This window comes from Cnephaeus nilssonii (genome assembly GCF_951640355.1).
Source record: "Cnephaeus nilssonii genome assembly, chromosome: X".
Classification (NCBI taxonomy): domain Eukaryota; kingdom Metazoa; phylum Chordata; class Mammalia; order Chiroptera; family Vespertilionidae; genus Cnephaeus; species Cnephaeus nilssonii.
The window spans coordinates 6,671,683-6,698,512 of NC_137071.1; the positions used below are offsets into that span (position 1 = coordinate 6,671,683).

At 47.2% G+C, this 26,830-nt stretch overlaps 1 protein-coding gene across 3 annotated transcripts in view; it reads right to left on the reverse strand.

The window, feature by feature from the left end:
- Nucleotides 1-4,244: 4,244 nt before the first annotated feature.
- The window catches only part of RAI2 (retinoic acid induced 2), a 72,851-nt gene continuing 50,265 nt past the window's right edge, over nucleotides 4,245-26,830 (reverse strand). For 2 of the 3 annotated variants that reach the window (XM_079765812.1, XM_079765811.1), the window contains exon 2: nucleotides 4,252-6,666. In XM_079765812.1, the coding sequence (XP_079621938.1) occupies nucleotides 5,053-6,642 (1,590 nt within the window). In that variant the 5' untranslated portion in view covers nucleotides 6,643-6,666 and the 3' untranslated portion in view covers nucleotides 4,252-5,052. Of the gene's footprint in view, nucleotides 6,667-26,830 lie in introns of all 3 variants that reach the window. The other variant, XM_079765813.1, reaches the window with a different exon arrangement.

Genomic DNA, 26,830 nt, shown 5'->3' on the forward strand with positions numbered 1-26,830 from the left:
TAAGACTGACAAATGGTCATCAAAGGGTGAGTTTTGAATAATAGGTTCTTCCAGTTTCATGGTGTTGGTACAATAATCATGCATCCCTTCAGAACTGGCTGAGTATCCACCCTTTCTGTGAAGTGTTGACCAGCTGAACCCCGTTTACTAGGGAGAAGCTTCTAGAGATCCCTGTTACATGCTAGATGAGTGATGGCCATTTGGATCAATGAATGGAGGTTGTAAATAATATTTTCCTGCTCATATCAGACTCATGGTACTAAACCAGAAAATATGTCAGGGGCACTGAAGCCCACAGCTACAGATCTCTCCCTGATTATTTGATAAATTCATTCTTCAAGGAATTTTGAGCTCCTGCTGTGGGCCAAGTATAAGAGAGATCCTAGAGATAAAGCAGTGGTTCTTAACCAGAGGTGATTTTGCCCTCCAGGGGACTGTTGGCAAGGTCTGGAGATATTTTTGTTCACAATCAGGCAGGGGTAAGGGTGTTACTGGCCAGAGATGCTGCTAAACATCTGACAGTGCATAGGACAGTACCCTTCAACAGAGAATCATTCAGTCCCAAATGTCAATAATGTGGAGGTGTAGAAACTTTGAGATAAAGAATTAAGATTCAGTCCCTGCTTTCAAAGAATTTTGTCTGTTCACTGCAGTGTTTCTTAATATGGCTTGAAATCTGTGCTAATGAAAATTTCTGCATTGAAAAAGAAACTCTTTGAGTTCCTTATTTGAAGCAATTATAAGTAAAAGCGAATTTTCTAATTCTATTTGGGACTGACAGCATGGTGCTATCAATGTAAAGGGTTCATTACATTCTTACTAATAACTAATAAACCTTATATTTAAGAAATATTTAGTGGAAGGAGAATAATATCTTTTATCATCTTTATCAGCAGAGTGAGCCTATATTTTTATTTGAATGTATATGTAGATTATAGTTGGGTAGAAAATAACCTACAAGTTGGGAATATATAGTAAACCTCAATGGTTCATTTCCTTTACCTTGAACTTGTTCATAATTTCAGCAGGGCATAGTTAAGATCTCACTTTACTTAGAAATCCTCTGGTTTAATAATAGTTGCAGATGAATTGTTTGCAATATTTTGGAACTAGTTATTTCAAGCACTCATATATACTACTTGCTATAAAATCAACCAATATGTTAATTAAAATAAAATACCAATTTATTAAAGTGGCACCCTAAGGACCTCAAATACTCCCTATTTTGTTTTGTTGATGTGGGAGGTCAGTTATTTGACCTGGTGATAGTGAGCTGCTCTGGAAAATTGCCTTTTTTATTTAATGAGGAGCAAAGTTGGCCAGAATGACCTCTAATGCTTTTTTCCCTGCTGTTCAAGTTTTCAGCTTAGCAGCTTTTGAGTGTGGCTTTTAGAGGCTTGGCATCCTCACCCTTCAGCTCAAAATCTCCCTTTATCATTGTGCCAAGTGCTCTGGGCGTTCCAGTTAACTGAGATGGTCTTGAAAATAATTGAAAAATATCTGTAGTTCAGACTCTTCACTAATTTATACTGGTTTTTGCCCCCAAAGAATCCAAATTCCTGTGGGTTCATTGGGCTTCAAACCCAATATTTAAGAATCATCACAAAGTACATACTTTTTGAGTTGCTGATGCTTAAAAACTGAAAGCAGAAAACTCTTCTGAGCCTCAACTTCCTCACTTGTAAAATGGACTCTAAATCTTTTCTTATTTTTTTAAAAGTAATTATGTTATTTTTTATTATTCATTATTATATTGACATGCTCTGTCAGTAGCTGGCTACCTTTCTCTCTCTTTCCTTCCTTCCTTCCTTCCTTCCTTCCTTCCTTCCTTCCTTCCTTCCTTCCTTTCTTCCTTCCTTCCTTTTGTTTGGAGTTTTCACCATTGAGAACATACTTTTTCATGCTTAAAGTATGAGAGTTTTGCCTTCAAATATAAACAAATTTTTTACCACACTTTAGAATTTTCAACTCACTGTCAAGGACTTCCTTGGTTAGGACATTAACTGTGTCCTCTCTAAATATTTCCTTTTTCCTCTAAATCAATTAGTTTTTACTTTATCAGCAAGATCAGCACCCCCAAATATGGATCTTTGTAACTTGTTCCAATTTTTTATCATTTCTGAATTGAAGCCAGCTGAAGCCATCTTGACAAGTCTGAGCAAATATCAACATCCCTGGGGACTAATCCTCTTTTTTTAAACAACTCTGTTCTTTAGGTTAGTTGGCCCAAACATTGTGTGTGTGTGTGTGTGTGTGTGTGTGTGTGTGTGTGTGTGTGTGTGTGTGTAGAGATGGGAAATTATTAGGTAATGAGACAAAGCTTGATGGAAATCTTGTATGGCAGAAGACTGTAAGTGGGTTAGCTGGAGACAGTTGTGAGGGGTGGGGACATAAAGGTCACCACAGCTGCCTGTCTCAAGTCAAAAAATGATGGGGCCTGAGAGTTTGCCAGTGGCCCACTCTGTGAGCCTTGTGGGGATCATGTGCCTCAGACCAAGCACCATGGTTCCAGGCTGCTGGTTCTTATTTGTTTGTGTGAAAGGTTGCAAACTTCTGACTGGAGTAGAAGTAAGGCATTGAACCATCATGGAACTCCAGGCTCACTCTGGCCACAGCAAGACTTTGCCCTTCTCCTGATTCCCTGGCCTGCATGTAGCCAAGTGGACTCATTTCCAGTGAAGGCTGGGAAGGGGAGCAGGCAGAGGATGACACTGCCCCAGTATCACAACCCTGACCCCAATGCAATACTCTGGGTGTAGCCTTCACAGATCTCAATGGGCAAGTAGCCCAATGCTAAAGCTGGTCCCTACCACAACAGCCTCTCCCCAGAAGCTCCCAGAGATAAATGGCAAGGCCCATGAATGGGGTCAGCTGGGGTGGGTGGGGAGGCCTGTTGCAGGTACCTGTCCCAGGGCTGGGGGATAGCTCACAGTGGCTCAACACCCAGGGTTGGCTGTGGAGCCCACATTTATCACCCAACTGGAGCTGACATCTGAAGAGAAAAGGGCATTGCCAGACACAACAGAGAGAAATCTGTGGCTTGAGGTTTTATAAAGTAATTACAGCCTACCAATGCCTCCTTTTCCACCTGTATGTCACTCGGCTTTAAGCACTTGCTTCTAAAGGGAAATTTGTGAATTCTGTTCCTTTGAGGATGGAGGAAAAGCAGCTCTTGCCAGTACTCTGTGAAGTTGGAGTACCCTGCTGGCTGGTATAGAACAATTGCCTGACGCTGTGGGGGCAGCAGAAACAACCACAAACATGGTGAGAACACATCTCGGGTGGATGGAAAATGCTAGTCCCTAGGCACATTTGTGTCGGTGGTATTTGAAACTAGAATACACATGTCATGCTCAGGAAACCCACATTGGGAGTAAAAATGGAAAAAGACTGCACCATGTAGAAGCTGAAAGTATGGAGTCTGGCTGGGGCAAAAGAACTGACTAGTTAGCCTGACAAAAACAGCTATTTCATTATTTACCATCATGTCACACTTGGAAAAAGAAATTTTAACAACACAGGAAAAGAGCAGGAAAAAGAAAAGCCATTTTTGGTGTATGGTACAGGACCAGCTGAAGCTGTAATCCTACACACAGAGGGCCTTGTAATAAAAGAACAGCCTTGCAACTGCTTTTCCTCCTGTTTGTGTTCGCAGTAACAGCTGGATACATACTAATTGCAAGAAGTGAAAGAAAGAACTTTAAGTTTAAAAGCAGACATGCCATGATCAGTCTCTCGCCAGCACGATTCCAGACACAAGTGTGAGGTGGCACCTAGCAAGTCTGTTTGAAATGCACACTCACAGTTCTTCACTTATGTGGTTGGCTTTAGGCTGTCCGAGGAGGGCAGCATGCTGTTCCCTCCTTCCAGGTGCATCGCTTCTGCCTATCAAGAAATGGCATAAACAGGGGTTCTCGGCCATGGCACCAATGACATTTGGGCTGAATCGCTCTCTCTGGTGGGTGCTGTCTTGTGCATTGTGGGATGCTACCCACCAGATACCAGTAGCACCTTCTTCCCCAGCTGTGACAACCCAAAGTATCTTCAGGCATTGCCAGATGTTCCTTGGGGGCCATTACCACCCCCAGATGAGAACCACTTTGCTAAACTAACAAGAAATTACTTTCTCTTCCCTCTCACACCCTACTCCCAAATATCTACCTAGGGTCTGAAACACTGGTGAGACATCTCCACATCCACCAGCAACAAACTTTCCTCTCTTTCTGAGTGTCCTTCAGTAATATGTTTGATTTGCAAGACTTTTGGTCATTCAGAAAAAATGCTTTTATTGCCTTTGAAAATAAGGTCATTTCCAGCTAAAAACCATCTTTTTAGAGAAAGTTCAGACACAGAATTTTACACACCAGGGTCTCTGTGAACTGGAAGTGGCCTTGGGTACTTGAAATTCAACTCCTCCAATCCCACACCCTTTGCCACATTTTTACAAATGAAGAAACTGAGACCTAGAGGGGGAAGTGACTTGCTCAAGGTCATACATATTCCTAATCCTCCTTGTGTGGAGGCATAGGCCAATAGAATTCTTCTTTGCCCAACATGCCTAAAGAGCTTAGGTCTCTAAACACAGAGAACTTACAGTGCTTTACAAGCAACAGTTTGGGCTAAACAATGTCAGTTAAGGAATGCAAAATTTAAAAATGATAGAATGCTGTAACCAATTAGTGCAAACAAACATTTATTGTGAAATATTCAGCCTACCCTTTATTAGGTATTACATCATCAAAGCACTTTGTGGCAATGAAAATAGCTTTTTTACCCTTCTGATTCACCCAATATTCCATTAAAGCTGCAAAAAATGTGCAATCTGCTTGAAAAATAGGTTGCTCTTATTTACTCATTTGTGAAAAGTCAAAAATAAAAAAAGAAAATGATGCTAGCTTACAGGGCCTCTAGAACCAATTCACCTTCCTGTTTCCTAATTACTCCCCAAAATAATTAACAAAGATAATTCGTTTTAAATGCCTTTTTATAAAACCAATGCACCTTTCTCCATATTATAATCATAAAATTTAAAAAAAAAAACAAAAACATTATTTACTTTCTTGGAAAAAAGGTGGCCAGCCGTTGTTTTTTGATCGGGAGCATGTGTATTTCCTGGGAGTTCACTTTCTTGAACTTTAAGCTCCGGCTTTTGACAGGTTTCCTAAGGGGCTCTGTGTTTCCCATGGACTCTTCTCCTTGACTGTTGATGTCGTAGCCCTGAAATACGGAATCTTCTCTTTTGAAGGAGAAGTTTTTGGTGGACACGCCTGAGAGGCCTTTGATCTTGCCACAGAAGATAGTAGGCATGGCATCTTCCACCGAGACAATCACCTTGGCAGCCTGGGAATTGCTCACCATCTCAATGTTATTTTCAGCCTTGACCTCACTGCTGGGCTGGCTGGGCTGGCTGAATGGCTGGGTGGTGTCACTGCTGCCCAGGTGGCTATCCCTCATGGCTGAGGCTTCATGGGGTGTGGCAGGGGCAAAGGGCATCTCCATACCTCTGGGCAGTTTCTCCTGCACCTTGTGACATGGGCTGTCCACTGACCTGCTGCTATTATACAGAGTCTCAGGGGGAGGCTCAGACTTCCGGTGGGCTGCCAGAGACAGGTCTAGGGCTGCATCCTCCTGGCAGATTGGGGGACTGACTGCGCCAGCCTTGAGCCAGGGCACTGACTTCATGGAGAGATCCAGGGCCTCATTCTCACTCCCCATCTTGATGACTGTGTGGCGGTTGAGCTGGAAATACTCCTTGGGCTGGAGGATGTCAAAGGGCTTCAGTTCCTCCTTCTCCAGAGGGGTCTGAGTGCCTTTAAAGGGGTGTAGGCCGAAGGAAGATGGCGGCTTGGATAAATTGGGGCTGAACTTGGACTCAGAACTCTGAGGCACTGGGATGGGGATGGGAATGGGGATGGGTACAGGCAAGGGGACGATCACAGGGTAGGGCACCAAGAGGGTGGCTGGCGGGACCAGGGGGGACAATGGGGAGTTAAAGGGCTGGGGGGGCACAGGGGCATATCCAGGAGGAGGCTGACAGGGTGGGGAGCCAAGAGTGCTCTGTGAGGGAAACAAATTCTGGAGCACAGCTTCAAATGGCAACGTGGGCTCCTGTGGCTGGCTGGGGATTCGCAAGTCCAGGAGCTGGGGCTGGGCCTCGGGGTCCTCTGCTGCCTGGAAGAGGTTGTTGTGGATGGCATTGGAGGAACATGGGGCCTCCTGTGGCAGGACTAGAGGAGAGTTGAGGTGCTGAAAGACATGCTGCTCCAGCACCACGGGCAGCTGCACAGGGCCCTGCGTGGTCATAACATAGGTGGCATTGCCATTAGGGTTGAGCTCCGGTGCAGTGCTTCCCTCCACCTGCATGTGAATGGGCATCACCACCGGGCTCTCCCCGAGGCACAGGGGCTGCAACACGGTGGCCGCCACTTTTAGAGCCATGCCGCTCTGGGACTCAGCTGGGGGATTCAGAATGGATGGGGCAGGCACCGTCACCAGTGCCTTCTTTACCAGGTCTGTGGAGTTGATGTTCCAGGCCTCTGTGGTGATCAGCTGGGCCATACCATTCTCCAGTCTGTTATTGGCCAAGGCAGGAGAGGAGTTGGTCATGTCCATGGAGAGGTTCTGTGACTGCAGATCATCCATCACTCACCTTTGATGCCACTCGACCTGCAACATAGAACACACAATATGAATTTTCCTTCAGGGACAATTTATAATTGCCTTAAGAGCTATCTTCACATCTTTTAAAAGTTTCCATGTCTTCATTAACCAGAGAGCACACCCATCTCTCTATGTACACATACATGTTATAGGCATTTCTTAATATATACGAACACACTCGTGTGATCAGCTGTGCGTGAAGAGCCCCAATTTAACAGAGGATTTTCATATAAACAGAGATGATGTAATGATTAAATTGCCAAGTGGGGTTAAACAGAGTATTTTAACCCTAATACTCAGGTTATATGTTTAGCCTTCAACAGACACAAAGAGTCGTTCCACTTTGCTATATCAGACAGTTAAGATATGCAGAGATATGACTTGGTCAAATTCAAATAGGCAGTAGAGTCTGTCCTTTAAGGAAAAAAACAACAACCCATCACATTAGAATATTCTATGAAAATAGAAGAGGGCCATCCCAAAACTGTAATTGAAATTTAAAAAAAAATTAAAAACCAACATTTTGTAGTAATAATTATTCCAAAAGAGGCTTGATAAGAGGAAGAGCAGTGCACTTAGACAAGGGAGTCATTACAGTTGTCTCACCATCTCCCTCCTACCAATGACATCCCCTTTCTTCCCAATTTTCTACCAGTGAAGATGCAAAACTTGCATGAATGCTCATAGGGTCCAATGTCACCTTTGGCACCATCTGTTTGATCTGTGACTTCTTCTAATGTCTAGCTGTCAAGGGGAGGGGGTATTGATGATTCTAGGGCTGTAGAAATGAAGCACTTGTTGGGAACAAGCATCCTCAGAGGTGAGATACACTCTCTTGATGTCCACTGCACCTCTGGCCATTGGAGAGGCCAAAGAACCCAGCACAGGTGCTTTCTGGAGAAAGCAGGACTGCAGCTGCCAATATGACTCTCCATGGAAACACCTCCATATTTAGCCTGGTTACCATGGAGAAGGCAGGCACCATGTATAACTCCAAGATCTGTGCAGCCCCGGAGTCTGATTGGGATCAATAATAATTCAATAATCCTCAGTCTCACTGTGCATCTCTGATTCTAGACCTCACCTCTCTGAAATGTATAGACTTTAGTCCTGTGATCATCTAGTCCTTCCTTGCTCACCACCAAGTTACCAACACAACCTCAAATACTGGTAAGAGAGGTGGCCCAGCACACCATGGGATTAGAAATAAGCAAACAAGACATCGCTACAGGAAGCAGCTTTAACAAATGAACAACTCTGTGATGTTTCTAGATCGTTCAAATGTGCCAAATGCAGAGAACAAGGAGTTTCTGTGAATCAGGAGGAGGGGAAGGCAAGAGGAAGGATGCTATGCAAAGCATTACTTTGTGGAAAAAGACTGGTGGATGATGCCCTTGGCAGGTGCACTGTGGTGCCTCTGAGGAAGGCTCCAGAGCCTGGCTCTTTAGGGGCAAAGTGCCCTCTGTAAACCACGAGGTGACCCAGCATGCAGGCCAATAGTGCCCTTGGGGCAAAGTAGGGAGGCAGCCTGTCCCCAGGAAGATGCGGGACCTTGCCCCAGTTGCAGGGCCTGTTTTTCCTGAGAGGAATGCTCCCTTATTCAGTCCAGACAGCACCATATTTCCAATACACCATCCATTCGTTCCTGCATACAGGCATGCATTCATTCACTCATCTAATCAATTAATTTGCTAAATGCCTACTGCATACCAACACTTTCTGGGGGCTAGAAATGCTGTCATGGGCCAGACAGACAAGGTTCCTGCCTTCAAGTAGATTACAGTCTAGTGTGGAAAAAATGCCTTTGATCCGACAGAGATTTGCTAGCATGAGAAGGCATCCAAGTTATGCCAGAAGAGGCAGCAACATAAGCAGTACAAAGCTTTGTGAGCTACTCACTAGCAGCCCTGCAAAGGCCCTGAGAACTTAAGACCTCCTTCAGTAGGGTCTGCCTTGTCCCTCTTACTGGCCAGAACTCTCAGGGAGTGGTGAAAAAAGGCTGAAGAGAAGCTGGGGTGGGGCTGGTGAGGACAAGGACAGCAGTCAGAGAAGGCACCCATAACCACCCATCTGAGGTAGCTTCTGATGACCTGCAAGGCAAGTCACTGAGAGAAGTCATGTTCTGTGTTTCCTGTGGGCTTAGGATTATCCAAGCAGTGAGACTGTTTTTGTCATAATGGGCTGTACCTATCCACCCTTCCAAATGTGGTGGCCTCCCTCACTCTCTGCCTCCCTTACCACTCCCCCCACCAAGGGAGAGGCAGCAACTTCTCAATGTCTCCTTACACTGCTCTTGGAACACACATTCAGCTTAGGTGCCAGCTCTCATTTCTTCCTGCAAAATGTCACTCCTCTCCCTGCTTAGCCCTGGTACTAGGCCTGTAATTTCCCTGGAACCTTCCTGCTTAGAGTGTGAGGAGGGGACCTGGCCAGGGCAGGACATCTCCCACAGGCCCCTGCCCCTCCCAGAGATGGCCAGAGCTCAAACTCACTGAGCATTCGCCATGTGCCAGGCCCTCAGTTGAGAATGCTGAGAAATTTCCATGCATTGCCTCACTTAATCCTCAGAACAACCCTATAAGAAGGGTTCAATAATTATGCTCATTTTATTGACAAGAAAACTAATTCCTCAAGAAGGTTAGATAACTAGCTTAAGGATACATTGAGGCTGGGATTAGAATTTAGGGTCAATTCCAGGCTCCTTTTCCCTGTGGAAGCAGTGAGGGCCACAAACACCCCTCCATGCATTTTTTTTCTTGGCAGAGAGGCCCCTATTGTTCCTCATTCAACACCAAGTGCAGGTGCCTGCAGAGGTGTGTGCGAGAGAGTGCTTCAGAATAACATTTCTTCAAAGTAGTGGCCAGGTTCCTTCCAAGAAGTCATTGAACTATTTGCTCATCTCTTTTTTTTTTCTACTAGGGACCTCCTCATATCCCTTTTGTCAGGGAAGGAGCTGAATGATCCCCAGAGTTCCTATCCCTGGGCAGTGAGTGCAGCCCAAAGTGGCTATGGTTGTGTTACTGGATGGTTAGGAGGCCTCTATTTTCTCAGCCTCCTTCCAGTTACCCATCTACTGCACCCTGCCTTCCTGAGAGATATCATGTGGGTGGTAGGGTAAGTCAGTACCCATGAGTTCCAGGGAGGCCATCAGACTCCCTTGCCAAGCCTCAAGTCTCTGTGAACAGGACTGAGGCCAGATGGATTGCAGGACAGGGCACAATGCAGTGGGGGTGAGCAGTGTGCATCTTAGGGACAAAGGGACAAAATCTCACTTCCACTTCCTTCCACATGATAGCTTTGGACCTTTCTGATGATTCAGCCAATGTAAGCCTTGAGAGCACTCCAGCCCTTTCCCTAGAAAGCCACCCCCTGCTGATATTGCCTTTCCTCCAGCAGTGAGTCCCAGCTCTCCACCAGGTACCAGGTACCTCTTTCTCTCTGGTCATCCTGCTCTGTCATTCACCCTGCTAGCAGGCACCTTAACTAGGGGACAGCAGATGCGGGGCCTGAGTGCACCCAGTATGGGCAGAGCATGCCCTGAGAATAACAACCAGTTCAGGGATGCAGGTTCAAAGGGGAAGTCTCTCTCCCCCAAGATGAGCCGTGAAGTAAGATAAGGACTAGAGAGAATGAGGAGGCCTGTCCTCCATGCTGATTAGGATGGGGTATGGGGTGCGCAGAGAAGTCAGTCAAATCAAGGAGTGTTTCAAGAGCCACCAACTAGTGCTCAAGCGGAAGGGGGCAGTGATTTCTTCAGTAGCCACCGGGGACATTTTATTTGGATTTTTAAAACATTGTTGGCCAATGGATTTAAATGAAGTCACCCACCCATCCTCCTGAGCCCATTATTACTAGGGGCATGGGGCAGGTTGGTTAACAAAGCAGCGTGGCAGTGAGAAGTGGGCAATCTGGATCTGCAGGTTTCAGGAGACTTACCCTCTTGGCCCTTGGCTGGGGAGGGAGGGCTGAAGACTGGGGGTTGGGGTGCAGCCCAGTGTAAGCCATATGACTCCTGGATGTAGACTCTGGGGGAAAAGCCTCAGGGCCAAGGGCAGATAGGGAGTTGGGGCGGAACTGTCTGGGGCAGCAGTTGTGCTCACAGACTTGTTATCTGAACCCCTCATCTTACTATTACAAAGAACTAAGTGTGCCAGGGGTGGATTATCCCAGGATCTGCCCCTCAGTCTGGAGCCCTCTTTGGCCTTTGCCATCACCCAGAAAACTCCTGCTCACCTGTTAGACTTTGGGGTCTTATCTTCTGAGACATCCCCCAACTCACTGAGCTCCCACAGAACCCGGCTTATCCTTGTCTAGTTCTGACCTCTTCATACTGGGATTGCCTATTTACTCGTGTCTTCGGGAGGAAGCAACTGTCTCACCATCTCCTCTTTATATCTGTACCTGTGAATAGCAGGTGCTCAGAATGAAGGAGAGCATGAATGAGTATCTAGTACACCCTTCTGAGCTTGGTCTTCTCATGCCCAGGCTCTTGTTACAGGCCCACCATTTGTAGAATCATGGCAGTTTAAGACTGGAAGGGGCATTAAAGCTTACATTTCTATCCTCTTCCTGATTCTTTTTACAGATGAGGAAACTATGACCCAGAAAGGTTAACTAAAACTTCCCTGAGGCCAATGAAAACAGATGTCACCACACTCATTGTGGGAAGAGCAGAAGGCCAGGCCCCACAGGAGTCCTGGAGGGTAACATGGCAGCCACCTACCTTCACCAGCCAGTGGGAGCCTCCAATGAGACAGTGGATGTAAAAGCACTTTGTGGACAGAAAGAAGTCCGGCGGGGGTGTCTATGTATTCATCCTGGGCTCCTGTGTTTCACTGACATACCCAGAAAAAAGAACCAAGCAAAGCCACATGTGTGCTGCTTTCCTTATAAGGAGTTCTAGTCTGAAGAAGGTGACCTGGGGCCTAACTTCAGTCAGTGACCCACTCTGCTTTTGTGCCCCACCACACATTTCCACCAGCCATGCCTACCTCTCAGGCCTGCTGCTTTCAGAGTATTGCACAAAGCACTCATTTCACTCTATGGGCCTCCATATAAATGGACATTTTTATATGAGGATTCATTTATGGCTTAACGTAAAAAGTGAAAACACTTGACCACTCAGAGAAATTAACTATTGTCCAGGTCCTAGAGTCCATCTATTTTCTCATTGTGGGCATTTGACACTTTCTCTCTCTCTCTCTCTCTCTCTCTCTCTCTCTCACACACACACACACACACACACACACACACACACACACAAAACCTAATTTCCTCATTCTTAATGCCTTCAGCCACATCCTAAATCAGGCGTCCTCAAACTACGGCCCGCGGGCCACATGCGGGTGTTTTTGCCGTTTTGTTTTTTTACTTCAAAATAAGATACAGTGTGCATAGGAATTTGTTCATAGTTTTTTTTTAAACTATAGTCGTCCCTCCAACGGTCTAAGGGACAGTGAACTGGCCCCCTGTTTAAAAAGTTTGAGGACCCCTGTCCTAAATGATCCCATGGCCCCCTGAAATGCCTGCACAAACTCAAACTGAAGGAACTTCAGAATGTGACTGTGAACCCCCACTGACCCACGGTAGGGTCCCTGAGATTATCTTAGGCAAAACCTGTTTCTGAGGTGGAAATTGGGACAACAGCACTGGGGCATGTTGAGAGTCTCTCTCAAAGATTGTGTTCCTGAGAGGGGACTGATTTTATTTTGTGAATTGAATGCATTTGCACCACAGAAGCAACTATCAAGATGACCACAAGCCCCCAGTCCACAGCAGAAAGCCCTCCTGCACAAATGTTTTAGGAATGGGTATTTGGTATGGTGGGCAGGGGCTAGTTACCTCATAGCAACTCAAGGCAGAGACAAATGCCCTCTTGGGGGCCCTGTGAGGACCCTAGGACTATCGGAGTGAGGTCTCTGGAAAGGTGAACTCAGCCTCAAGGGAAGCCATCTTACTGATTTGGGCTATCATGGACAGATTCCACCCCCAGAAACCAGCTGACCCAGTGTAGGCTTCAAAGTTTCCTCCTCTGGCCTCTATCACAATACAGGAATTCTGGAAAAGTCTGGGTCCCTAGCCCTGCTCCTGGTGATGCTCCCTTCAACCCCAATGGCCTGTAGATACAGCCTGCTTTCCTCTTCCACTAAAATAAGCCTCGTGTAAGTTTTGCCCAGCAAGATAATTTTTTCCCTCTAAACCATTCATTTCAATGTATATTGAATATTCTGTATATTCTGATAATTCTCTGAAAATAAGTGTGTTCCACCCATAGAATCTTGACAGCTTTGCTTTTTGTGGAGCCTGTAGGCAGTTATCAGTCATTTCAGGTCAAAACTGGGTCGTCTGTATCCTTGTGGCTCAAAGTGGGTTCCTTGGAGCAGCAGCAGAATCTCCTGAGAACTTGGCCCAGCCCAAACCTCCTGAATTAGAATCAGCATATCAGCAAGCACTGGGTGATTTGTGTGCACATTGAAATCTGACAAGTTCTGGCTTAGCACTGGTTCTCAGACTTGGCTGTACATTATAATCACCTGGGAACTTTCAAAAATACTGATACCTGGGTCCCACCACCAAGACTCTGATTTAATTGGTCTGGGGTACAGCTGGGGCATTGGAATTTGTTAGGACATTGGGGGTTTTAAAAATTCCCTGGGTGATTTTACTATGTAGTCAAGTCGGGAACCCTTCATGCAAAGGCCAGAGAACAAAGCAGCTGGTCAGCCAAACTTCTTCTTTGTGACTAACCTTGCTTCTTGCTTCACAGAAAACACAAAAGCCATCAACCCCAAACTCTCTCAAGTTCCCCACAGGCTCACAGTGTCTCCCCATGTCTCCCTACCCTCAAGAGGAAATGAGATGTCTTTCCCTCTTCAAGGCTGACTTCCCTGGAACCCTCTGCTAAGAATCCTACCCCCTTCCAACCACACCCTATTCTGAGTCTATTTTCTGCTTTCTATCTTGTATTTCAGCTATATCCTCAATGACTGACCCAATTTTATATAAAAATCACCAGCCACTTACTAGGAGTTAAATAAGCAAAACCTAAGTTTCATCCTTTAATACAACATGGATATGGCTTCACCATTCAGGACCTGATATGGACTAAATATCTAATAGGTAATTTCAACTGGGTTAAAAATGCTTTAGCTCTCCCAATAAGATGTAATAATTGTCAATTACTTTCACCAGTGATTACATTTTCTGAACTTTAGACATCAGCACAGGGCCTTTATACTTAAGCTGTGAACATAATTACCACATGAATGTCTTCCCAATTTGTTTATAATACAAAGAATATACTAAATAGTCACCCACCTTATTGCCAATTGTCTTTTACACCCAGAGATCTATACAGTTTTCCAAAAGGAATATGACTACCCAGGGTAGCTTTGAAAATGAGCTCCCAAAAATGTTACTTAATTTATTAAAACAGTTGTGGCCATGTGGTTGATGACTGAGTGTCACCTTCATGAAGATGAATAAATAGTGGCTGTGGGGAAGTTCTGTCAGAGAGAACAGAGTGCAAATCTTAGCTTTTATGTAATACTGGTGAAAAATGGAAGAGATGGGCAAGTCAGACAGAGGAAGTGGTGGGTATCATGAACTGGCCAATGACACCAGGGAACACCAAGGCTTTCCCAGAGAGTGAGGTAAGATAATCTGGGGGAAGATGGCGGCGGAGGTGAACAGCTGATCTGTTGCCTCACATGGCAGTTTCAGAAATACAACTAAAAGATGGACTGGTGAGCGCGGCGACTCCTGCTCGCGTCTCCCCAGGCCGGGCGGCTGCTCCTCTCAGTCACCACCTCAGCCGGAGCCATGGGCTCGTGGGCGGCCGCGGCAGCTGCTGTGGCGGCGGCCGCAGACTCGGCGCAGTGGCTCCCGGTGAAGGAAGAGACCATCTTTCTGCAGGACGGGCCCATCCGCGTCACCGACCTCGCCGAGCTGCCCAGTGAGATCCTTGGGGCCCCGGAGACCGCCAACACTGACTTGGAGGATTTTTAGGAGTTCCCATCTTACATTCAAGTCCTTTAGCCATTTTGAGAGAGGAGAACCAAGAAGGCAGCAAAGTTAAACAAAGGAACTTCGCCGCACACAGCAATTTCAAAAATACAACTGGAGGACAGAGCGTCTGCCACCCAGAACCACAGGAGAGCTGGCTGAATGGTGGATTTACAGCTAAGAGGGAAGAGGAAAGAGCGAACTCGGAGGGGATAAGGTGCGGAGGCGCGTGGGACGGGCTGGTGGCGGGGGAAGGGTCGTGCGGCTTTTTTTCCAACCCTAGGGGAGATTAGCTCCCCATCACCCTGAAATCCAGCTTCTGGGAACGTGCAGGAGACCCAGACACCTGCGGGGAGAGGCTGGACTCTCGGCCTTCGTGTCAGAGAGTGGGAGTAACTTCCTTGCAGAGGTGCACCCAGCAATCAGTGTTTGCTGCGCTGGAGTGCGGAACGAGGGGGCTTAGAAACGTGGAAAGCAGAAAAAGCAGACTTGCAGCCATTTCGGTTCGCCACACCATGGCCTGGTGGCGCCCTGAGGCCCCGCCCCGCCCTGAGACCCGCCCCGCCCTGGGTCCCGCCCTGCACGTTTTGCAGGCCCACCTGGGCTCCAAGCAACGGCTTTTGCATGTGGGTGGCCTGCCCTGTGGCAGCTTGACCAGATAAACTGCGGTTCTAGTCGGACTGCTCCAGGGCCGCTCAGACAGGAGGAGGAAACTGCAGTTTTTGCTGTAATTCCTGCTGAGTGGCCTCAGGCAGTAGCTGACCTACACTCCATTGGAGACCCAGAAACGAGGGCATCTAGTGGTTGGTGTGAGATGACACCAGATTTCAACCACTCGCATAAGGGACACATTCAAGAGGCAGACTCAGTGAGCGCCAAAGCCTTGCTGCACCAAGACCCGGCCCATAAACGTGTCTCCTGCACAACAACTCTTCCTTTATAGACACAGAGGGTCCACACAGCCAATTGGCCTGAAAGACAATTCCTCCCAGTGACACCAACAACAATCAAGACTTAACTATACAAAGGAGGACCAAGATGGAGGCATAGGGCGGAAGCCTGATTGTTGCCTACCACAACAATTTTGAGACTACGATGGGAGAGCAGAGCAGACACCATCCAGAACCACTGGAGGGCTGGCTGAGCAGATGCTCTACAACTAGAATAAAAGAGAGGGGTACTCGGGATGATGCTGATGCCGGTGACCCAAAGATCACACTTTAAGAACTACGGCTCAGGCGACACAATGGCGGCCTGGAACATGCTCTGCGCAGTTTCCCCGGCGGTCTCCGGCTGAGGGGACGGCTCCACTCGCTGCCGAGCACGGACAGACGAGCCCCTGGGAGACATGGGGTGGGAGACTCCGCGCTTGCTGAGCTCCGAGTCCTTCAAGAATCTCAACGCCCCGGAAGCAGCCAGGTGCGCACGCTCGGCGACCGGCCACCACTGCAGACCCAAGGGCCGACGCAGCCACCCTGGACCAGCCTGCCGCCGCACACCAGGCACACCGGAGCTTCGCCGAGCCCGCTGCCCAACGAATTCTGCGGCGGCTGCCCTGGTGCTCTGAGAAAATGGCCGAAGGAATTGCTGAGAGGGAATTGACCAACAGGAATTGGGATCAAGAAGACGAAACCCCGCTGGGTCCCGGATCCAGGGGAAGCCGCGCACCCCTGGGACCGGGTGAGGCTGGGAACTGGGTCAGGGTGAGGCTGGGTCCCGGGTCCGGGTGAGGCCACATGCCCCTGGATCTGGGTAAGGCCGCACGCCCCTGGGTCCAGGTGAGGCTGGGTCCCGGGTCCGGGTGGGGCCGCCCCCCTGGGTCCGGGTGAGGCTATGCACCCCTAGGTCCGGGTGAGGCTGGTACCTGGGTCCAGGTGGGGCCATGCGCCCCTGGACCCGGGTGAGGCCACGCGACCCTGGGTCTGGGAGAGGCCACGCGCCCCTGGGTCCGGGTGAGGCCACGTGCCCCTGGGTCCGGGTGAAGCTGTATCCCGGGTCCAGGTGAGGCCATATGCCCCTGGATCCGGGAGAGGCTGGGTCCCGGGTCCGGATGAGGCCTTGCGCACTTGGGTCCGGGTGAGGCCACGCGCCCCAGGGTCTGGGAGAGGCCACGTGCCCCTGGGTCCGGGTGAGGCCACACGCCCCTGGGTCCGGGCGAGGCCGTGTGCCCCTGGATCCGGGTGAGGCTGGGTCCTGGGCCCGGGAGAGGCCATGCGCCCCTGGGTCCGGGTGAGGCCATGCGCCCCTGGGTCCGGGTGAAGCTGAATCCTGGGTCTGGGCGAGGCCGTGTGCCCCTGGATCCGGGTGAGGCTGGGTCCCGGGTCTGGGTGAGGCCGTGGGTCCCTGGATCCGGGTGAGGCCACGTGACCCTGGGTCTGGGAGAGGCCACGCGCCCCTGGGTCTGGGTGAGGCCATGTGCCCCTGGATCCGGGTGAGGCTGGGTCCCGGGTCCGGGTGAGGCCACGCGCCCCTGGGTCTGGGTAAGGCCACGCGCCCCTGGGTTCGGGTGAAGCTGGGTCCCGGGTCCGGGTGAGGCCGTGCGCACCTGGATCCGGGTGAGGCCACGCGACCCTGGGTCTGGGAGAGGCCACGCGCCCCTGGGTCCGGGTGAGGCTGGGTCCCGGGTCCGGGTGAGGCCATGGGCCCCTGGATCCGGGTGAGGCCACGCGCCCCTGGGTCTGGGAGAGGCCACGCGCCCCTGGGTCTGGGTGAGGCCGCGCGCCCCTGGGTCCGAGTGAGGCCATGCGCCCCTGGGTCCGGGTGAAGCTGGATCCCGGGTCCAGGTGAGGCTGTGTGCCCCTGGATCCGGGTGAGGCTGGGTCCCGGGCCCGGGTGAGGCCACACGCCCCTGGGTCTGGGAGAGGCCACGCGCCCCTGGGTCCGGGTGAGGCCACGCGCCCCTGGGTCCGGGTGAAGCTGGATCCCGGGTCTGGGTGAGGCCATGTGCCCCTGGATCCAGGTGAGGCTGGGTCCCGGGTCTGGTTGAAACCGCGCACACCTGGGTCCAGGTGAGGCCACGCACCCCCTGGGTCCTGGTGAAGCCACGTGCCCCTGGGTCCGGGTGAAGCCGTGCCCCTGGGTCTGGCCGAGACCAAACCAGAGGGAATCGGACCTGCATTACCACCATTTGTCCACCATCCAGAGCTGAGGGGTCAGTGCTGACATGTACACATAAGGAACTGGTGGACATTGATATTGGGTCTCAAAAGAACTGTTGGTCCAGAAAGAAACTCACTACAGACTGATTCATTTGCCTGTCAGCATAACTATTATTGCTCGTCTCACATTCAGTTCTTATAAGTATATCTCTAGTGACACATGATCTCGCTCATCTAGGGGAAATGATGAACAACCTAGACTGATGAACAAGAACAGAACCAGAAACAAGGAGGCATCGATCGGACTATTGGGCCTCAGAGGGAGGATAGGGGAGGGTGGGGGGAGGGGGGAGAGATCAACCAAAGGACTTGTATGCATGCATATGAGCCTAACCAATGGTTAAGTTCAACAGGGGGTTGGGGCATCCGTGGGGAGGGGTGTGGGATGGGAATGGGGGGATGAGGACAAATATGTGACACCTTAATCAATAAAGAAATTTAAAAAAAAGATAATCCGGGGGCTTCCATAAACCTTAGTTATGTTCATTTTATGACTTTATTCTTTTTATTTCAATTTTCTATTTTATAGCATATGTAATAAATACAGAAAGACATATAATTTAACAATATGTTGAAGGGATGTGAATTTTTTTTTTCTGATAGGAGTGCAAAAGTGAAAAAGTTGCAACTCAGTCAGAGAGATGATGCTCTCAAGGCCCAGTGAGAGTTCCAGGGTCCCCCTGTCTGAAAAAGTCTTGGGGTCACTGGTCCAGTTTACTCCTCCCATTTTTCAGAACAGGAAGCTAAGGTTCGGAGGTTACATGAAGTTCAGAGATTGTAGAGTTCACAGACTCCCAGACCTTGCTCCTTCAAATGCCTGGTCCCTCACCCCATGGCTTTGGTTTCAAATTTCACTTGAGCCTAAGGCAGTGATGGCGAACCTATGACATGCGTGTCAGCACTGACACGCGTAGCCATTTCTGATGACAAGCGGCTACATGCCGAGGATGAAACATTTGCTGCTCCTGAGGATGAAACATTTGCGACTAGAGTCTTGGAGTTAGTTTTTTCCTCAAAGTGACCCACTACCCGAGTTATGCTCAGTTTTTTGGCAAAGTTTGACACACCAAGCTCAAAAGGTTGCCCATCACTGGCCTAAAAGGTCCCTTCCTCAATCTCTATCTTTACCAGCACTGAACACCAAAGAATGTGAGATGGTCTGATTCAATTGTCAAAATGTCAAACAGACTGTTCGATGCTTCTCTGTCTCTGTATCTATTTCTGTTCATCAGTTTCTGATGTTCATTATATTCCAAAAATGAGTGAGATCATGTGATATTTATCATTCTCTGACTGTCTTATTTCGCTTAGCATAATGCTCTCCAGTTTCATCCAGGCTGTGGCAAATGGTAAGAATATAAGGATAACCAATGGACACAGACACTGGGGGTAGCGGGGAGGGCATGTGCTGGGGGGTAGAGGAGGCCGGAGGGAATGGGGGGAAAAGGAGACATATGTACTATTATTTGTAATACTTTAAACAATAAAAAAAAGTCAAACAGAGTTTTATGGGTGAAGTTCTTGATGAAAAAAAAAAGATGAAATAATCCCTTGAGTCTGTGATACCTAATAGATAAGAGATTGAGATGAAATAGATAATAGAAGAGATGAAATTCAAGACACATACTAGTATACACACAAGCTCTTTTTGACTGTGGGAAAGACATTTTATGTCCCTGGGACTCAGTTTCTTCTTCTGTAACATGGGATACTGCCCTACTATTATGGTGGGGTGGAAAGTTAACTCAGGCTTCCCAAGAGTAGTGTCTACTGAGAAGTCTACTGAGGAGTCAAGCCTGGCCTTCTAGGAATTGCTGTGGTCCATGAAGGATGGGTAAGTGTGGGCATTCTGGGAGAACTAAGAGAAGAAGGAAAGTACACAGGGGGTGGGGGAAAGGGCAAAACTGGGGTGGGTTTGGCTGGGACACTCCCATGACCACTAAGAAGACCCCTCCCTCACCCTTGGAACTTTGAAGGCCAGGCCACAGGGTATGAGGGGAGCAGCCTGTAGGGAGGAACCAGGAATGCTGAAAACTGAGACATTGGAGAACTAAGGCGGGTTCTTCTCAGAGTTCTGTTCTGTCTTTAAACAAGGTCAGTGGAGTGAAGGCTGAAAGAAGAGAAGATAAGAAGACCTCTTCAGCTTCAGTCAGAGCATGGTCTGTCTCTCTTGGGACTAACTTTCCCATTGCAGGGCAGTCTCTGGGTGTTAAAGACATCCTACTATATGCCAAACGTACCTACTATGTGGTCTCTGCTGGGTCTCAGGTTAGGGCTGGGCCTCAGCAAGTAAATAGGTTTGTGCAAATCTGGTTGAAAAGAGAGATAGTAAAGCTGGACAAATCAGAAGAGTACAGGAAAAATTTCACTACTAGAACTAACTGCTCACAGGCCTGGTTTTCTGTTGATAGCTTTGACTGGATTCCATCAGAGCACAAGAGGGATATAGGAGACTGCCCTGCCTCCTTTCTCACCCAGGAGGAGAGTGTGAGCTATCTTTGCATTTCTAAACTCATTTCATATTCCTGATGACCTCTAGCCTGCTCACAAAGAACCTATGGCAACCCTGGGGCCTTGCAGGCCTGGGTGTAGGACTAGAATAGGGAACCAGGTTCACATCCATTCATTTATTTATCCTTTCAAAAATTATCTGAGTAACTACTGTGTGCCAAGCAGGCATTTCCTATTCCTCCACCTTGGTGCTGTTTTCTTCATAGGCTCATTGCTCTCTCTCGGCTCAATTCCCAAATTAGTATTCTGCCAGGGTTATCTGCTCCTAACAGGGCTCCTTCAAGGCCCATTTTTCTTGCAGAGGTAAAGGAACAGTCTCTAAAGAATGTTAGTCCCCAGGCAGCAGCGGAAAAATGCTTTGATGCAGAGACCTCTCTAAGGTAGAGGAGAACTGCTTATTCTCCAGAGAGGGCTGCCTCTGAAACTAAAGGAAAAGAAGTGCCCTTCTTAAGTCCTGGCGAACCTCAGTGGAAGGTGAGAGGCGCACCTCAGAATCACAGGAGAAAATCATGAAGAACTGCTGTGTGGCAGGGCACACTCACTTAGACAGTGGGCTGTGAGAGTCAGTGAGTATCTGTTCCTGGATTCAGCCAGGGCCTCAGAGCCTTTAGCAGAACCCCCAACACCCTCAGGTGCTGCTTCCAGAGCAGCCATCTTGTGCAGAGGCACAGGTCACATTTAAGGTCTCAGGCCAAGGTCTATTGCCTTAAAAAGCTATGGGTTTTGGAGATTTCTCTGGCAAAAAAACAAACAAAAACAAAAAAATTTTCTTACACGTGGAACAAAAAAGCAGGGTGAAACCTGCCTCTGGAAGAAAAAAAATACTCTAATTAAATTGAGATTCAAAGGTTAAATTTTTGTTCTGGGAAAAAGGCTGTTTATAATCCCGTGTCATTAGCAGGACATTTTCCAGAGACTAGTGTGCCAGAAATAGACACTCTAAGGCAGTGGGTCTCAACCTTCCTAATGCTGCGACCCTTTAATACAGTTCCTCATGTTGTGGTGACCTACAACCATAAAATTATTTTCATTGCTACTTCATAACTGTAATTTTGCTACTGTTAATGAATCGTAATGTAAATATCTGTGTTTTCCGATGGTCTTAGGCTCTACAGCAGCGGTTCTTGAGTCACAGGTTGAGAACCGCTAGCAAGATCACCTAAGACCACCGGAAAACACAGATATTTACATTACGATTCATTAACAGTAGCAAAATTACAGTTATGAAGTAGCAACGAAAATAATTTTATGGTTGGGGGTCACCACAACATGAAGACCTGTATTAAAGGGTCGCAGCATTAGAAAGGTTGAGAACCACTGCTCTAAGGGGTCACTAGAAAGAAAGGGTGTAGATTTGTGAAGTACAAAGGACTGTAGTTCAGATTGTCCCTTTCTTCTAGTGCATGTGAGCCCTTCACATCACTGGCACGGAACAGTGCCAGCCTCACCCTGAGCACTGTGTCCCCTGTGAGAGTGGTCAAAATTACAAGCTTTGAACTCAGACAGTCCTAGGTTCAAATTTCAGCCCTGCCTACCTTTTTGAGCTTTGTGACCTTGGGCAAGTTAGTTCTAAGCCTCCGTTTCCCTCTGTGCAAAATAGGGATTAAAAAAGGCCTGGGGTGGTTGTAGGGAATAACCTATGTAAAATACTTGGCACAGTGCCTAGAACATGGAAAGTGCTCAGTAAAATAGGGCTGTCATCATCATCATCATAATCACCACCAGCACCACCATCATCATCATTATCATTGTTGTCATCTTATCACCAGAATCATTGTCATCATTATCAGATCCACTGCTCAAATTTCCTCTGAGCATCTTAAGTAGCATAATGATCCCAATAGGTTTGTAAATTCAGTTCCAAATTTAAACCCTGTTTGTTCAAATATTCATTTTAAAATCAGCTGCTAAGAACTGGGAAGACATTTACTAAAGAATTAATGTTACATCTGATGGTAAGGTTTCTACAAAAACTCACTTAATCCCCAAGTAGCTGAAATATTGAACATTTGCATTGAAAATAGAAAGCCATGGTTTGCAGCATTGGAAATGAAAAGGAAAACAATTAAATATTAAAAAAACCTATTTCTCATTCAAACTGAAAATATGAGGAAGGAATAAGAGGTGGCTAGAACCTTTTGTATCTTGAACATGTTGGGGTGCAGAATGAGCCTCCCCAGAATGTGTCACCTTGGCATGCAGATTATTTCTCGCTGAAAACAATTAAATTCCAACAATTTCAAGAAGATATTTTTGGTTTGTTTGCTTGTTTTTTACCTCTCACTTTACCTGCCTAAAGAAATTTAGGTAGCCCTATCCAGTTTGGCTCAGTGGATAGAGTGGGATCAAAGAGTCCCAGGTTCGATTCTGGTCAAGGGCACATACCTCAGTTGCAAGTTCCTCCCCAGCCTGGGCCTTGGTCGGGGCTTGTGCAGGAGGCAACCAATAGATATGTTTCTCCAACACTGGTATTTCTCTCTGTTTTTCCCTCTCTCTTCCACTCTCTCTATAAATCAATGGAAATATATCCTCTGGTGAGGATTAAAAAAAAGAAGAAGAAAAGGAAAAAGAAATTCAGATAGAAAAACCTGCTTCAGTAAGGGAACCTCAGCCTATTCACCTCAGCACATAGGAACTAAGTGTGGCCAACATGGAGGATCCAAGAAAGTCTTTTTGTTAGATTCCCCTGTTTCCCATTGTTTCTGAATGGCCCGGCAAGATTTTGTTTACCAAATATTTACTCATTCTAATCTGCCTGTAAATATCCTGATTTCCCTTTGAAGTCCCAGACCCCTGCCTCCTTCTCCTTAGTCCAGAATGGTAGATAAGCCAGAACTGCCCAATGTATCCTGGGGTCCCATATTTTTAGGGAACCCACATATGCACATATGTAACTAATTTGGTCATTTTCTCCATAATATAATCTGTCTCATGTTAATTTCATTATTAGACCAGCCAGAAGAGCTTCCAAGGGTGGGAGGAAAAGCATTTTTCTACCCCCACAAGCACTGTAAGTTTCCGAAGTTACTGCTGATTGGCTATGATATACAATTTCACTTAGATCCTATAGTTTTCCTTCTGGTTGTTGACAGGCCTAAGTAGCTCAGAAGTGAGATTAGGATCATTTCGTCACTCACAAGAGGAACAAAAACAAGGGAGGGGTGGAAAAGGAGAGGAAGAAGGTAAGAACAAGAGGGAGACAGAAAACAAAGAGAGTTTCTAAGATAACTGGCCAAGAGTTGAAGGAAAAAGGGGGAGAAGATTAAAAAGTATGTGTAAGTCCAAATGAGGAAGAGACTGCTCAGCTGGAAGTGGTAAAACAGAAACAGGAAAGCTATATAGAAACTACCGAAAGAGCGTTATTCATCTGGCCACAAGAGGACGCTGCTGAGCTACAACAGTTGGTTACTGCGCAATGCTGTGGGGGAGAGGTGGGAATGGAGCTAAGTAGTAGAATGAGAATGTGGGAAAAATATGAACTGATTCACCAGTACTAGCAGGCACATAAGGAAGTTGATCCAAATTCAAGGGAAGCTTCTCCCATGCTTTAAAGCCACCAAGCACATTCACTTGTGACTTGGCTGTGCTGTCAGTCCTAGAAAAAAAAACACACACACACACACAGATTTATCTTCTTTTGGTGCCTAATCTTCATTTTTGTCTATCTCTTACCCCTCCTCGGGCAGTTAGAATTGGGTTTCCCCCATCAAAATTGGATTTTCTAGAAAGAAGCTAATAAACTCATTCTCACTGAGGTCTATGACTGATAGGTTTAAGAATTATGTTTCTTTTATTGGCATAATAAACAATGCAATCAGCTATGGACAAAAAAAATGAAACTCTAATTGAGGGGTTTCAGATACCAATCATGGGGTGAGACCTTCCTAATTGTCTTGAAATCTCTCCATACAGTCAAGAGCCTACAACTATGACCAAGTTTGCTGGCTCCATTAAAAGGCACTTGAGGTTTTAAAAGGGGATGTGACATAGCCTCAACCTGTAAGCACTCATAACTAAGAGAGGAAGTGAATGCAAGTAAGTTCTTCATTCCCTTATAGACTCAATCCACAAACACTGTTTACACACCAGGAATCTCATGAGTATGTGCCTGCAGGGTCCAGAGATTTTAGCAGTATCTGGAATTGTTTTTACGTCAGGGTACTTCATGGCCCTTACTTACTCTGTTACTGAACTGCCTACCTCCTGCAACTCTGGTTTCTGTCTTACCAGACTTCTATGCATAATTTAGGGGCTCTAAAAGGATTATCTCTGCCCCCCACACCCTCTACCCCATGCACAACATGCTACTGCAGTGCTAAAGCCACAATGGAAACTTATCGACCATCACCAATAATGGTAGACATGGTGAGGGGGGTAAAGAAGGAAGCTTGGCTTTTGGTGAATCCAACTGGCTAGTTATCTTATTAGGGTTCTTCCCACAGACTTATTTGACTGAAAGTAGTTTATTTGGGAGAAGATCACAGAAAACACCAGTAGAGGAGTGAAGCAGCGAGACTGGGAAAGGGCTCATCAGTTTCCCCGGGGGATGCTGGGAGACAGTGGAGAACACATGCCTTGGAGTTGGCACGTTTATTCACCAACACCCATCCATTACTGATCAAGGGCTGCTCCTGGAATGTGTGTCCATTTATTGGCACTTCCAGCTAGTCTGGCATGCAGGCCTAGCGTGTTTTTGAGACACACACAAAGGAAGTCCTCAGGGAGAGTCACAGGTATTTGCAGTAAACAGGGATATAGCAGGGGTGGGGAACCTTTTTTCTGCCAAGGGCCATTTGGATATTGATAACATCATTTGCAGGCCATACAAAATTATCAACTTAAAAACTTGGTCAAACATTTAACTCACACCTAATGCCTTGGCAGGGACAGGCCAAATGAATGCATGGGCCTTATACAGCCTGGGGGCCAGACGTTCCCCACCCCTGGGATAGAGTCTGATGGGACATAAGGGCAAAGCACCAACCATATTTGCTTTACACCAGCCATGCCCTAGAAAGTTCCAGTAGTTATTATGTGAAGACACAAATGTCACCAATTCAGGCCACCATAACAAGGTGTTTCCCCAATTGCTGATACTTTCTACAACCCCTGTGAAGAAGAAACTCTGTTATGATAATTTCCAAGCCTGGTAAGACAGGAACCAGAGTTGCAGGAGGTAGCTAGTTCAGTAACAGGGTAAGTAAGGACCATGAAGTACCATGATGTAAGGACAAATCCAGGTACTGCTAAAATTTCTGGACCCTGGAGGTACATACTCATGAAGTTCCTGGTGTGTGAACAGAGGTATCAGCTCACAAGAAGTGTGCCTCGAGATCCCGTGAAGAGCCAGGCACAAAAGGAGGCCAGGGATGGCTCTCTTTCCAAAAGCAAAATGGTCCAGAGATGGACAGCTTGGCGAATGTGCTCCTTTGGGGCCCTCAAGAGAGTTCTTTTGATCATATTTGTGCTGGCTAGAATGTAAGATGTTACTGAGATGAGTCACAGAGGGAGTGTCTCTTCTGGTGATCTTATGTTCCAACTCAGGGACCAAAAAACAATCAATAAACATACAGTACTTCATTTTATCAGCTGCACACTGCCTAAAAATAACAATAATAATAACCTCAGCCCAAGAAGTACGCAGACAATGCAGGAAGAAGAGGGTGGAGAGTGCTATCTTTTAAACAGGGAGCCTGCTTTCTGGAATTCTTTTGTCAAAAACACCCCTCTGGCTGGAGGTGAGCTCTCTCAAAAGCCGAACAATGCATTCTGAAGAATCTTAGGGTTGGTCAGTCTTTTGAAGTCTTATGAATTCATTATATTCATTATTTTAAAGCAAGTATGGTAGATGCAGCCAATATAGCATAAACAGCTAGGGTGGGGCAAGCAAAAGCTGCTGTGTAACAGCTGGCTAGTTGTCAATAAAGATTATAGGTATTATTTCCTATTTTCTTTGGTGGGGGAGAGTTCTCCTGGAATGTATGCTTGTACTCCCATGGTGGATGAGTGGAAAGGGGTTAGTTATTGTCCCTCTACTACTCAAGGCGGATCCCCAAAGCAAGATTCATGGTGATTCTCCTTTTTCCTCACCTGCTCCACCTCTGAGTTCAGTCATTAAACCTTTATTCCTGGAGGTGACATGTGAGCTGAGCCTGGCCACATGGTTAAGATTTCAGCATAGGAGATGATGGAATGGGGGTGGGGCAGAAGCATAGGAGCAAAGGCACAAGAGGAAAAGTGTGGGGACTGGCCAGCAGGCTGGGCAGCTGAAGCACAGGGCTGGGAGGGCTTGAAGGAGAGCCAGGGTGCTGTGAACATAAGAAAGCTGTCTGCCTCATTCAAAGGGTGTTAAAAATTTCCCTTCAACAATTAACCTTGTGCCCCAAAGGATAACCAACTTAACCAACACAATTTTGATGTCTTCAGAGGCCCTGATGGAGGCCATGATGCAGTACTGAGGAAAGTTGAGAGGAGGAGAAAGGACATTAATTGACAGG